The sequence below is a fragment of the Mytilus trossulus genome, chromosome 9, assembly GCF_036588685.1.
Source record: "Mytilus trossulus isolate FHL-02 chromosome 9, PNRI_Mtr1.1.1.hap1, whole genome shotgun sequence".
NCBI lineage: Eukaryota > Metazoa > Mollusca > Bivalvia > Mytilida > Mytilidae > Mytilus > Mytilus trossulus.
In genome coordinates this window covers 68,688,628-68,704,209 of record NC_086381.1, presented here as the reverse complement: position 1 = coordinate 68,704,209, position 15,582 = coordinate 68,688,628, and the positions used below count along the sequence as shown (strand labels likewise).

At 30.2% G+C, this 15,582-nt stretch overlaps 1 protein-coding gene across 1 annotated transcript in view; it reads left to right on the top strand.

The window, feature by feature from the left end:
* LOC134684900 (calpain-3-like) overlaps nucleotides 1–15,582 on the top strand; it is a 60,642-nt gene that overhangs the window by 1,522 nt on the left and 43,538 nt on the right. Inside the window, exons 3-11 of the mRNA XM_063544217.1 lie at nucleotides 961–1,038; nucleotides 1,919–2,000; nucleotides 3,784–3,834; nucleotides 4,459–4,494; nucleotides 5,065–5,123; nucleotides 6,567–6,619; nucleotides 7,170–7,297; nucleotides 10,981–11,082; nucleotides 11,740–11,819. Of these exons, the coding sequence (XP_063400287.1) occupies nucleotides 961–1,038; nucleotides 1,919–2,000; nucleotides 3,784–3,834; nucleotides 4,459–4,494; nucleotides 5,065–5,123; nucleotides 6,567–6,619; nucleotides 7,170–7,297; nucleotides 10,981–11,082; nucleotides 11,740–11,819 (669 nt within the window). The remainder of the gene's footprint in view (nucleotides 1–960; nucleotides 1,039–1,918; nucleotides 2,001–3,783; nucleotides 3,835–4,458; nucleotides 4,495–5,064; nucleotides 5,124–6,566; nucleotides 6,620–7,169; nucleotides 7,298–10,980; nucleotides 11,083–11,739; nucleotides 11,820–15,582) is intronic.

The window sequence follows — 15,582 nt, the reverse complement described above, 5'->3', positions numbered from 1 at the left end:
CAAAATTCCAATAGGGAACATACTTTATATAATTGTTTAAATAAACCAATTTTTCAAGACGTTTCGGTCAATGGCCTTCTTCAGTTTTTTATTTTTCCTCTCAACTACATGGCTGACATTACATTCAATCCCTAAAATAATGATTATTGATGAAGAAAATGATATTATATTTAAATAAATTATATTTAACAGGGTTCTCACTAAGGCGAGTCCATGAGTCCAGGATTCATCAAAATCTGTCTGGAATCACCATTTTCAAAACTGAAATTATTGATGATAATTAAGCAATAGGGTTTTGATGAAAATATAATCCTGTACAAATCATTCCAACTAAGCAAATAAGATAAAATAAACACAAATACAACTATAGGTAAAACTAGCTACATTGAATAAAAAACAACAACACTAGAACTAAAACAGTAACCAATTACAAGTAGCTTGTACCTATGAATATTTATAAAAACATTTGAGAAACTTTGTCATTTTGAGCTTGGCGTGCACAAAAAAGTATTGATTTTGATGTATTGCCTAACATGGGTGATTGCACTTGCATTAATGGTTGTACAAAGTCACTTGTTAAATACTTGTAAAGATTTAAACATCTCCCATTTGAATTCACAAATGTTCAGTCTGCTGAAGGTTGCATCAAGAGCTTTAAAACATTAATATGAAACCTTGGTACTAATTTTTTTATAAAGTTATTTTTTATTTTTTTTATTCTCATGAAGTTTTCTGTTAATGTCCATGATTATTGATGAAGAAAATGATATTATATTTAAATAGATAATATTTATATCTGATACCAGGGTTGAGTTCAATATCTTAGAAGCTATGTAGCTGCTATCAATATCTATGTAACAACTAGTCTATGGCTACACGTTCAATAGTCAAAATCTATGTAGCTGCTACGATATTGAACTCAACCCTGTATTCCATTTTCCAAATATTATATAATTTTAGATTATGTGCATTGAAAAAAATAGAAGTAGATGACAGAAGAAAATCAAGGACTAAGGAAGCAATTCAGAAAGAGGCTAAGTATGTCTTACAAAAAGAATATCTAGAAAAATCTTGTACATGTAGATGTTCATTGGTTACAATTTACAAAGATGTCATTCTTAAGGGCATACTTAATACAATACAGATACATGGGAGGTTAACACTGAAAATGTTATTAGTAAAAGATGCATTTTTTGAATGAGTTTAATCATTAGCTTGAAAACTAGAACATAGACCCCTCTTTTATAAAATGATTTTTGACAGGATATTGTATAACAAATATTTATTCTATTTTTTTAAAGAAATTGCTGATGTTTTTGTATTCAAATTAGATATAAAATTTAAAATTAAGCAAAAAAGACTTGAAAATTGATACGTTTAAGGATTTGTTACACAAATGATAAATAAGATATTTCAAATTGCTTTACAAAAATTTGCATGTGTTTATCTTTTGAAACACAAAAAAGTAAAGTGTGTCTATCCAACGGGTAACAATGTCCAAGAAACTGATATTTTAAGTAAATAAATAAAACTTCTACCCCATTATCTCTAAATTAAGCACACATTAATATATTTCTTATTACATATTAGAATTGACCATGTAAAAAATAGAAACAAGTTGCATGCAAATTTTGGTAAACAAATCACTTAATTTTGTCTGTATTAACAAATTAATTAATCATTGTAAAATATTTGCATTTATTACACTCAACTATCAGAATGAGCAAATGCCAAAATTATTGGCTTTGTCACAATTTATTTTCATTATTTCATAATTTTGTTATTGAATTCTTGAATAATGTCAGAGTATTCAAAACAATTAAGAAACCAATTAGTTTATAGACTTCCAGAATATACATGAATAATTTGAATTGTGAGTGAAAGTAAGTTTGTTCATTCTTTTTTGTTTATCTTTCAGCATTTTATCACAATTGAAGCACCCCCATATTGTATCATTTCATGAATCTTTTTATGATGAAGAATTTGTATATATTGTACAGGTATGTATTACTTACATTCTTTCAGACTAATGAGATATTTGGATGTATATATGTATCATCTTGCTCAAGCAATTCTAGTTGAATTTTGTTATGTCACCAGTCCATGTCATAGTTTCCAAAACAGTTAAATTTTACAAAGTTCATATTAAATCTGTCTAAGTAATAGTTGGTTAATAATAAAACACATGGTTATTCAGGTATTTCACATCCATTATTTTATGGAAATATTCTTTATAAAGCACAAAAATGTTAGTATTCCCTCAGAAACTAACAAAACCTTTAAATAGACTTATTAAGAAGGGATATAGTTACGATACTGTTGTCAAGTCATTTTTAAAAGATTGCATATTTTGGCGTTAATATTGATTCACTTTATAGGGTCTTTGCATCGTAACTAAACACATTTATTCAAAAACCAGTTGTTGGCATGACACAGGTTATGTTCTTCTCATATATTTTATGATGGTATGATACTAAACCCCTAACAGGAAGAATTGTGCCTGATATTCATATGATGAAATCATAATCTTTCAATCATATTAATTGAAGTCTGGAGCTGACATGTCAGTTAACTGCTAGTAGTCTGTTGTTATTTATGTATTATTGTCATTTTGTTTATTTTCTTCGGTTACATCTTCTGATATCAGACTCTGACTTCTCTTGAACTGAATTTTGATGTGCATATTGTTATGCGTTTTCTTTTCCACGTTAGCTAGAGGTATAGGGTTGAGATCTCATAAACATGTTTAACCCCACCACATTTTTGCGCCTTACCCAAGTCAGGAGCCTCTGGCCTTTGTTAGTCTTGAATTATTTTAATTTTATTTTCTTGTGTATAATTTGGAAATTAGTATGGTGTTCATTATCACTGAACTAGTATATATTTGTTTAGGGGCCAGCTGAAGGACGCCTCTGGGTGCGGAAATTTCTTGCTTAATTGAAGACCTGTTGGTGAACTTCTGCTGGTCGGGTTGTTGTCTTTTTGACACATTCCCCATTTCCATTCTCAATTTTATTTAAAGATAAAAAAAACACTGAAGTTTTCCAAAATTCTGCCTATAATTTTTTTTATCAAATTAACACATTTTCAGAATGGCATGCTGAAATATGAGTCCCATTAATAACTTTTAAAGGTGTCAACAAAGGTCATTTCTAAGGGGTTGCTTTCCAACTGCATGTGCCTGCCTGATTCATCTGTCAATGTCAAGTAGTTTTGTTTTAATCTTTTTTCAGATACTATGAGCAAAAGGTCAACTTTATTTGGTGTATGTAATTATTGATGGGTTCATCTGACCTTGATTTCATTTTTATGGTATATTAGTCAAAGTTAATATAGAAATAAGAAGATGTTGTATGATTGTGAATGAGACAACTCTCTCCCAGAGACCAGACCACAGAAGGTCACTATAAAGCCTTCAACAATGAACTTTAAATATTTATGGTTATGTCTAACTCACATATTATATGCAATATGTCAACTATATTTGGTGTATGAATGATTGTTGTGTTCATGTTGTCTGCAGGGTTAATTTGACCTTGACCTCATTTAATAGTTCTTTGGTCAATGTAAAGTGTTTGTTATTTGGACTGTGTCTCAGATACTTAAGTAGTAATTTAATATATTTTGTGTAGAATATAAATTGTATGGTTTACACGTTTTCTGGCAAGGGTTCATCTGATACTTGCAAATTTATAGATTTACCATTATACTAAAGACTTGATTTCATTCATGATAGGTAAAGGTGGCAGGAAATTTAAGTGTCTTCACTCTTGTTTATTTTAGGACTACTGTGATGGAGGAAGTCTGGATGAAAAAGTACAAGAAGCAAAAGAGGTAAAGTTTACTGTTTTCAAGTTTTGACATATTGAAAGTCTACTACATGATTCACTTTACACTTTTATTTAGACTTCATTTTTGTGTGTAAAAATAAAAAGTGAAACCACAAACAAACTGAAATCAGAAGAAAATTCAAAATGGAAAGTCCCTAATCAAATGGCAAAATCAAAAGCACAAACATATTTAACGAATTGATAACAACTGTGATATTCCTAATTAGGTACAGGCATTTTCATATGTAGAAAATGGTGGATTAAACCTGGTTTTATAGGCTCTTAACCTCTCACTTGTATTACGGTTCCATAATAAACTCATCGGAAAATTGTATATGCCAGACACATGTTTTGTAAAAGCACAAATGGTGTTCTATCACACTAGAAAGATTAAAAAACAAAATGGGAGACACAGATTTCTGCCTGTTTGTTCATGAGATAAAGCATGTAAAATATTGATTTTGGTAGTAAATTTAGAGTATTCTTAAAAAAAATGATATACCCATGCTTTGTGTCTGTCTTCCTATATGTCATTAACAGTCTTCAGTTTTTTTTATCTTTAACCAATGTGTTTTTTTATATAGTCATATACTCATATTATTAATAACCAAATTTTTTTTTATTTCAGAAAAATATTAACTTCAAAGAAAAAGAAATTATGTGTGTAAGTATTTGGAAGCTTTAGATCTTTGGATTTATAAATAATTAAAACATTGATCATAGTCATAACACAATTTTTGATGTTTTTTTTGTGTTTTGGAAAAAAATGAAGAAAATGAAAAGAGAAACTTTAAGTAGAAAAAAATCATCAAGATCATAAAAAAAATAATGGAGAATGTCCTTTGTTCAAGATGCTAATTGACCTAGGTTGAGAGACACAGATAGTGTCTAGTTTTTTTTTACAGCAGTAAACATTACACTTTTTTTGCAACAATCACAGTGAACAATAATTATGTGGTAATCTTCAAGGATATATCATCTTTGTCCCTATTTATTTTTTCTGATATTTGCACAAAGTATGCTGTAATCAACTCCATTAGATACCAATTCCTTTTTTTTCTGAACAGAACATAATTCAACAGAAGATATTTTATTTGAACATTATATTTTTTTTTTTATATATATGATCATTAATTTTGTTAATGTATTGATATCTTTTTCTTTTTGAGAGATAATTTTGTTCATTATTGTACATGTGAAGATGCTAATATGATGCATTGTTTTATCTTTTCAGTGGTTTGTACAGATGACCATGGCTGTACAATATATACATTTAAAGAAAGTTCTCCACAGGTAATACAAGTCAGAGGAATTCTTGTGGTGTTTCTATTGTCAATATATCTAAAGATTCAATTATGCCCTATTTAAGGTGCTACCTAACACTACAGGGAGATAACTCTGTAAAGTCAGCAAAACGTTTTAATTACGTTGTGTTGTAAAGGGAATATTAAGCTTCTCAATGATCAAAATTTGTGTTTGTCAAATTGCTATATAACCAGTGTAATTTTTCTGACAAAACGGTTGGTTCAAAATTTTTGAAATTTTAACAGTTTTGTTTAAGGGTCAAAGTAAATACATTGTCCAAATTTTATGAAAATTAAACGAGCCAAATTAATTTTAGTTTGTCAGAAAATTTATCTAAAAACTTTGACATGAAGCTGGACAGGCAGTCCAGCTTCATGTCAAAGTTTTTAGTAAAGGTAGTTTATGATGAAGTTGAAGTCTAATGAACTTGAAACTTAGTACACATGTTACCTATGACATGATTTTTCTAATTTTTATGCCAAATCAGTGTTATGATTTTACAGTCCACTGAACATAGAAAATCATAGTGCAATTGGGGCATCTATATAATATGGACACATTCTTGTTTATCACTGTGATGATGTGTTGAAACTATTTTCTTGATTGATTGGTTAAACTTTTCTAATATGAATTTTACAGGAAAATTGAAAGTCCATATTTTTTTTTATCATATATTATATAGAAAATAGATCTTTAGTTTAACTAAATTTTGCTGGTAGATCTTCTGTGTTGATAATTATGATAAACAGCTGTTAATTTTTAAAATAAAATTTTATTTTAATGATACAAATGTTTAATATTGGATAGTTCTTAAATAATTAAAAAATATAGAATTTAGTTGCAAGAAAATGATTTAAGATCCAATAAATGAAAAAAGTATTATACCAAGGAAAATCAGAAGGGCTATTTCATATTTCAATGCATGTTTGTCATGGGAAACACTCTTTTAGACCCCAACCACCTATAACATCAAATTTTCATTTCAAATATAATTCTTACAAAATTCTAAGAAAAATGCAACCACAAATAATTAATTAATTTGAGTGACTCTCAACTATCAATTGTTGAAAAGTCCTAATTATCAGGTCTTACAGAAATGTATGCATGGTATGATATCTCATATTTATTACAGTTTTGTAGATTTGTAGATTCTTTATTTCTTAAACACCATAAAGATACAATGGTACAAAGAAGTTCATCAAAAGTCATATAACATAACACAAACACACATGACAAGATGAGATGAAAATATCAAATAATACACAATAAACAGTATAGTAAAGAAGAGTGGTGATTAACCAGGAAGACTCACTTGAAAAGTTATAACACTGATAAATTTTGTGAATCATTATTTAAATTCAGTGTATTATTTATAGCACTTTATCTATATTTATGATGTCTGATGATATAACTGTTGTTTGTTATTTACAGAGATCTGAAGACAGAGAATATATTTTTGACCAAAAGCAATGTTGCCAAAATAGGTTTGTATAATATTATTTTTGTATTAGCACTAAGTACACTGTAAATAAAGGCAACAGTAGTATACTCTGTTCAAAAGTCATGAATCATAAATCAATCTGTCTGTCTGTACCTTCAGCTCATATTTTGTCTATATTTTTTTCAGGTACAGTACATGTTGACCAAAAAAGTTCATATTTTGTCGGGCTCTTTATGAATTTGATCTGTAATTAAGTTAATTTCTGGAAGATAAAAACTTATTTTATAGTTAAGTTAAAGGTCATTTAAGGCATGTAAGGATATTTGTATTTGAAATACAAATACTTAAAATTGAAGAAAAAAGTTTTTGTTCTTGTCTTTGAAAATATATGCATTTGAAAATCAGAATTGATGGAAAAAATGTCTACCTGAGTTTATGGAGCTTATGAAAGACAATTTTTACTGCAATCATTTAAGTCTGAATTATTTAAATCTGTAACTGGTTCCAATTAACTGCATTGTTGTCAATTCATATGAAATTGCTTTTTTAGGATTGATAATACAAAATCACAAGAATATAGCTTATTTTTACAGGTGACTTTGGTATATCTAAGGTGCTAGAGAGTACAATCGACTTGGCCAAGACTGTAATTGGTACTCCATCCTATCTTAGTCCAGAAGTTTGTCAAGAGCATCCTTATAGTTCTAAGTCAGATATCTGGGTAAGTAATGGCTATTTTACATGTGTAAAATGTAGAACACCACACACATTCAAATTTGTTCTAGTCCGGTATATGTAAATGGAATGAATGTATGTTTGTTTTTCATTGTTTGTTGTTTTTAAAATCTGTTGTTAAAAAAGTTGTTTAAGATACCAAAGGGATTATATAACTCATAAGTTGGAGATAAACTGCAATGTCAAAATACAAATTAAAGACCAACAACATGCACTCTACAAAACACAACATAGGGAACTAATGACTGAGTAACAGGAAGTCAACTAAAACTCAAGAATCATCTCAGCTGCTCTGGTAGAATAAGCAGAACCAACAACATCCCTAGTGTTGCTCACACAAATACATGTTACGTGATAAGCCTTACTCTTTCAAAGTAATATGAAAAATAATTATTTACAACTCACTCATAGAATTATGAAATGGTATACAGTACACACTGTGACATGGTCTGAAAAATCATCAGCATCTTGTATGCCTGGCATTAAATGCTGGGCTTTTATTGGGGGTCATAAATCACTGGCTGATGGTCAGACTTCCTGCTGGGATAATAAAAGGTGATCAACCAGGTGTTTTAAATCTTTTAACAGGTAGAAGGTTTCATGTCTTGATTACATAATATTTAGATGTACAGGTAAAATTTACCTGTGTTTGTCTTTGCATTATTAAGAAAAAATACAACTTTTTTTATGCTTTTCTGTTATTTTGTCTGTCAGAATAAAACATTAAAGAATATATTTTTTTTATATTCTTTACCTGCTGTATCTTAAAGAATTAATTTTAAATCTAATATTTGTTCAAATATTAATAAAAACTAAATTTTAAATGTAATATATATTCATAACCATCTTCATATTAATTTGATTAATATCTATTAAAAAGATTTTTTTTTAAGGAAATCAGTAAATAAAAAAAAATAATGGAATTTTTTATTTTATGTCTCTTGTTCGTTCTAAAACGATTTGTCATGTTAAAGGATTTTGGTTTTATATATAAAAGAATATGTTTTGAATTGGTACATGAACATTGTATGTGTGTAATTCCTTTTTCTTTTAATCTTGTGACCTTGTCTGATTTTATAGGTTAAAACTATCCCTTTTTTTCTTTAGTTCTTTGTAGCATTCTTGGTTTTTTAAAATCTTCTTTTTGATGTTTCACCAGTAAATAAAATATTTGTTAAATATTTATTTTCTTTAATCTTGTAAGGCCGGCTTGTCAGATTTTATAGGTAAAAGCTGTTCGTTTTTCTTCAGTTTTTTGTAGAATTCATGGTTTTATTTAGTCTTGTTTTTTATGTTTCACCAGTAAACCAAATATTTGTAAGTTATATTATTTTTTTAATCTTGTAAGGCCGACTTGTCAGATTTTATTGGTTAAAGCTCTTCCTTTTTTTTGATATTTTTTTGTAGCATTCATGGTTTTATTTAGTCGTGTTGTTGATGTTTCACCAGTAAATAAAATTTTATCATATTGTCTATTGAATAATTTACAAATAAAGATAGTTTATACCATTTTATTAGGAACACATGTAATATATGACAAATATAGCATAAAACAGATAATTAAATAATGCAGTGTATTGACCATTTATATAAAGTTGTCCCAGTAGTAATAGCATTAGAAGGACGTGCAACAGCCCATGTACCTCGCAAAATATTTCCTGAAAGGTCTTATGGTAAATCGATAAGTTACTTCAAAACCAAGTTAGATGACCCCAGTTTCACCAAGAAGATCGAACACCTCCTACCACACTAAGAAAACCAAGTCAAGAACTACGAGAGATGCAGCAGAAACTTTTTCATAACAGTCTTTTTCAAGGCTACACAAATCATTCAAAAAGATATCTTTAATTTGTTGTACACTCAAAGAGGGGCTTCAAAGAGTTTTACTAATTATACCCATTGCCTTATCAAGTAGTGACCCTCTACTATTTGTGACTGATTTCTAAAACGTATAGATTTTTTTATCCTACATAGTCTTGTTCTTCAAGAAAACACATATTTACGCTATTCAGTAAGTTTTATATTTTAATTGAGAAAATTTGCTGCATTTTATTTTACCTAGAAAAAATCTCGTAAATATTTTTTTTTGCTGCAAACTATTTTACTGAGAAAAAAATCTCGATTTTTTTAAATTTTTTTTATCTTAGAATTTTAAGCCAGTTGAATATGACGGTGTGTTTTTTTTTTTACAAAGAATACACACTGGACATAGTTACATGCTAGGCTAATAATATCTTTTATAATTTTATCAATCATAACTACTCTCGCTATACAGTACAATAATTAAAGTTATTTCTTCGTGCAAACAAAAAGCAGGCCGAGTAGTTCCGATTGATGATTTTATCCATGAAATTGAACAGGAAACCCCTAAAGTTTTAAACACATGTACACACGAGATATTATCGTGTCAACCTTGACCCCGCTTTCACCAGCAATGCATTTAAATGTTCGATCAAATTCTCTTCCAATCCAAACATTTTATTACAATAAAAATAACCATCGTATCTTACAAACGAAAAACTAGTTTTCAATAATAGACGTTTCAGCAGCTGTTTCATTCGTGTATTTCTTGTTACAGTAATATTTCACGTTTTGAGAATATAAAAGAGGGGGGATAGGACCTTTATCGGGACTCCAGGATCGGATGTTTTTAAGCTTGGGATTTCAAGAGTAACACTTTCGGGTACCGGAAATTCTTTTTCGAATTAGGGGACCTCGGGATTTCGTGATTTTAAGTCCAGGATTTCGGTATTTTGTTTTTTAAGCCCAGCATTTGGGATCAGGACCCCTTCTTACCCTCCCTCACATGACGTTTTCAAATATGAATAAAGATAGGAAACTCATGTCTTTTTAAAAGAAAACTAATCTACGAAATTTCTAGAACATATAACTCGCGACGAAATGTAGAAATAATGAGAAAAGAACGGATAGGAAAAGATATTTTATTTTATATTCGAATCATAAATAAAAACTGAGAAGATAAATAAGAGAACAATAATGTGTAGAATGTTTCTTCCTCAGACAGACCTGAAAAAAAAGCATATTTCTTTTATTGGTAAATTAAATAAATAGAACTGAAACAATCTGAAAACCGTGCATGCCTTTTAAATGTCTATTATGTAATTATCGATTTTACCTGTTACATTATCATAACTAATTACATAATATTAAGTAGCATGTGCGGCCGACCATGCACGCTTGGCTGATTTTATTGCACTTACTATCAGCTGATGATTTGATTGACAACAGGTAATCAATCATCGACATTTAAGTTGCTGATGCTGAGCCTTTATAAAACCTGCGACATTTTTCAGACCATGTCACGGAATGTACTGTACATAAATAATATAGATACATTATGAATATAAAATAGATATTGCCTTTCTATCCCACATACATTTAGCTCTTGAATATTCAATAATACCTGAAAGTTTTGACAAAAATTAGGGAGACACTGAATTTATAAATAATAGGAGTAAAAGGAGATGAAAGTCAATAAGACTGCGGTAATTTATCAATTAATCGCAACTACAAACATTTTAAAACATTTATAAAAGATTAACAGTAAAGTTTCATATAAAGTGTTTGATATTTTGCTTGTTTAAGTTATTATTTTTCAGGCATTAAATTGTGTTTTGTAAACTGACTCATCTATTTATTATTTTACAGGCATTAGGGTGTGTTTTATATGAGTTATGTGCCCTTGAGCCTCCATTTGATGCCCAGAATTTAATCAGCTTATTTTTCAAGATAATCAAAGGAGAGTTTATTGTAAGTCATAGAAATTTTTCATAACATAGTAAATTTTGTGTTTTCAATAACTTACTAACTTACTTACTAAGATAGTCTAAATAAGTCAGTTGAACTGGATTTTTAAAAGTAAATATTTTGATAAAATTAGAAGAAAGGAAGAACAAGAATTCAAACAAAACCTTAGTTCACCATTAATAAAACATTATCGTCCTTCCCTGCACCTATATGACACTGCTCCGTAATTCTTGTATGACATAAAACAATTAAGAAAACTTTTTGAACAAATGTCCACATACATCAAGGAAAAACTACTAGATATATTAAAAAAAAAGAATTGACATAGAAAGGGTTATAAATTTATCCATGAGTATGAATTTTTATTTTTTGTTCAAGAAAGAGGAACTTTTGATATCCAAAGGAGTAAGTTCGGGAAGTCCCATATTAGCCCTGATTATAAAGTTGAACATTACAAGACAAAAATGTTTCAAGATGACTTGAAGACTTGTAAGAAATTTAAATATAATCATTTTTGTTAAAGTTTAATTTTAACACGTTGATTTTTACATGCCCAAAAGGTCAAAACATGAGATTTTCAACCATATTTAGGACCAGAAATTCTTATTAGATCATGCAATGAAAGAAGGGCCACATGGATAGTAACTTTCTTTTTAACAGAGAATACCGTCCAGATACTCTGAATCCTTGAATGAATTGGTACAAGCCATGCTAAATAGGAATCCAGAGGACAGACCAAGGTAAAACTTATATATAAGACTAAAAAGACTAAAAGGTAAAGCATATACTGTTAGTGGGAGATATTATGGACATAATTGTGCAAATCGTGATACAAGCATGAAATTTGGTATAAAGGTTAACTAAATGATACTTATAAAAAATCCGCTGCTGGCCAGAAAAAAAAATCATTTTTTCAAGATGGCCACCGCACATTTTGGAAATGGCGTCATAACAAATTCGCCATTATTTGTCAATCCTTTAAAAGGTGTGTTATATGTAAAATCTATTGTTAGATTTGATAAAAAGCAAATGAAAGTTCATAAATTACGACTTCACAATACAATAATAAAACTTAAGGTGACTTCCGGTTTCAAAATGTCGGCAAAAAAGTAAAAAAAATCGATTTTTATGCTTTCAAGCAATTTTACAAGGGATTTTAATCCTTGAAAGATGTGTTATATATAATCCAATGTAAGTTATGATAAAACGTTCAAAAAACAGCTCCTCACTATGACATAATAACACATAAATGAAGAAAAATAGGGGTTTCCGGTTCCAAATTAGAGGCAGATACGTAGAAAATGTTTTGATAATTTTCACCAAACTAACAAGTAATAACACTATTAGTGAAAGATATTAGCAAGCAAAATCGGGGGAATTGTGCAAATGGTGATACAAGCATGAAAATTACCACAAAGCATCATTATTATATACTTTTTAAGAAATAACTGCTGGCAATTAAAAAAAAAAATTCTTAGAAAATTGCCGTTTTCTTCAGTTTGAAAATATTGAGTTTCTGGAAAACTTTTCTTTGACCTTTTTTTTTTTTTAGTAAAAACCAATCATCAGGTTTGGCGGCTACCTTCCTTGCATCATATATTTATTAAAAAACGAATATTTGACATATCCAGTATTTGCGCATGCGCGAAAATGTTTCAAAATGTTTTCATAATCATTTGAACTATTTACTATATATTTAGTGTTTTTGGATTTCTAATGATATTATGAATTGGTTTAATAACATTTTTCAAGGTCATGATACACTTTTGCGCATGTGCAAACTAATTATAGACATCAAGAGCGATGTGTATGCACTGCCAGGTGATTCTCAGGTATTCGATGGATAAGGCGAACGTGTTGTGAACTCCACAGAAACATCAATTGTAACTGCAAATCAGCCTCTTTTTGAAATGCCTAAGCAAATTCATTGGGAATGGCCTGATTTGTACGGAAAGATGAGGTTATCGTCATGTTTGGTGGATTGCACATTGAAATTACCTGTAATAAAACTCTGGGTGATACATTGCGTGATAGGGGATGGACATGTTATCTTACTTAAGCCAATATTGCAACACCAAGCACGGCAGATTCTTTTCATGTTTGTTCAAATGTACTTAGGTTTAGACAGGCGCATCAGACAACTGCATGTCTTTTGCTTGAACTGTTAATTTCGAATTATGAAAGCTAAACTAGAATATATAAGTATGTCATGGCTATGTGACGTTCAATGGTTTTAAAGACTGGATTTAAGAAATAGAGTCATATCGATCACAGTTTCATTCCTTGCGTTCTATTATAAAATAAGAACTTGTTCTGATTTTGGTATTATGCTTTTGATTGTTTCTTATAACACAATTGATCAGGCACAAAAACAGAATAATGCAATTGTGAAGGGCGATATTGGTGCTCTAGGATTTACCGAAGATCCCATTTATACAAATGGATGGATGGAGTCAGTATACTAGCAGAAATATTTGAAAGATCGTGTCGTTTAGGTCATTCTATAACAGATGAACGACCTAATGAAGACTCTACAAAAAACACAAAAAGATGTCTCTAAACAGCTTTGAAGGCTTTGTAAAGTGACGAACAAGTTTAGAAATTCATTTCTAGAAGAGACGACAGATTTAAAAAAAAAACAATACTCCATTTGGGAAATTATTGAATACGTAAGATATGTAAACAAACTCCAAGATATTGGTCCAAACAAAACGTTGATCTTTTGAAGCAAATGCAAAACGAAGGAGAATCTGCTTTTCATAACCAAATAAAAAATAACAACTTCTTATTTTGGTCGCAAAATGAAACTGGAAACGTCTTTGTCCAAAACATAGCTAGAGAACCTTAAAGTGACTGAATAACTTTTCTAGACTTTTCATTTCTTGTCACAGTACTTTTACTTGGAATATTTCTTTATCCATAAAAACAAAACTGCTCCTCCTTCTTTATCGCAGGATGTTTCTTTAAATATTGGTATTAGATCGCTGCAACAGGGTGTACTTGAAACATTCTGCAATTTGCTGATCCAAATTTGGACGCATTTTTCGAAAAACTAAGGTTTTTCTTATCCAAGGCATAATTTACCTTAGACGTACCGTATTTGGCACAACTTTTTGGAACTTTGGATTTTAAATGCTCTTCAACTTTGTTCTTGTTTGGCTTTATAAACACTTCGATATAAGCGTCACTGATGAGTCTTATGTAGACAAAACGCGCGTCTGGCGTACTGAATTATAATCCTGGTACCTTTGATAACTTTTATCATCGGCGGGGCAGCAATGGTTCATTCCAGGCGCAAAGTTGGGTAAACCTAGTTGATAATTATGCAAATAATGTAATACTGGCTTACATATAACCTTGAATCGATAAGTATTCAAGAATAGACATTTGTATTTGATAAGACTAAGGCTAGGTTTTTGCACCAGATGGATGGTGTTGGTAGAACACCAAGGGTTTGGAGTAGTCTTCTCTGTGAAGATGACAACGGAACGAAAATTTGCAAGTTTCTTAAAGACTAATAAAAATGTGTATATTACTCATGGTGAAAATATTCTTTGCAATTTCAATAAGGATACTTCCTATCTACCCCTTGTAATCATGAAGAAGCAGATACACGATTGTTTGTCTATGTTCGGCATGATTATGAGAAGTGTTGTAAAATGTATTTTTAGGTACTAAGTACTGACACAGAGCACATTTTGGTTAGGTTATGGAAGGAATACAGACTTGTTATTGCTTCATGTACGTGACATATAAAATGCGTTTGGTCCCTGTGTAGCTACTCTTCCTTCTGTCCATGCATTCAGTGGATATGACACTTTATCGAATTGTCGTGGGAAAAGTAAGAGGTCACCTTGGCTAACAATGGAAGGTTTTTTTTAGATGTAAAGGACTTTTTTTTGGCTTAAGTATGAAGGGAGGCATGATTTAAATTGTTTGCCAGGAAGTAGCGGCATTGTGAATCATTTTTCCTACAAGAGGTTCTTTTCCAGAGCACATCAAAAGAGAAGTAAATCTAGAGGGAGTTGTTTTGGCTCATCCTGATTCATGTACTCGACAGGTAAATCTTCCAAGTCATGAACACTGGGGTTGGATGAAAGAAAAAACCAATGACAGTTGGAAACCGAGATGGACTTCTTTGACTGCCGTTGCATCCTCTTGGCAGGATCTTTTGAAATGCTGAGTCAAATATCCAGCTGTGTTTGTGACTGTATATGCTACCGTTCTGACATTCCTTGTACGGGTTGTTGTATAGTCAACTGTAAGATAATTATAAGACGAGCATCCTGTCTTTCTAACCTAACTAAGCATTTAAACTTAACAAATAGTGTTATTACTTGTTAAGTTGGTGAAAATTATCAAAACATTTTCTACGTATCTGCCTCTAATTTGGAATCGGAAACCCCTATTTGTCTTCATTTATGTGTTATTTTGTCGTACTGAGGAGCTGTTTTTTTATTAACGTTTAATCACAACTTACACTTGATTAAACATTACACATCT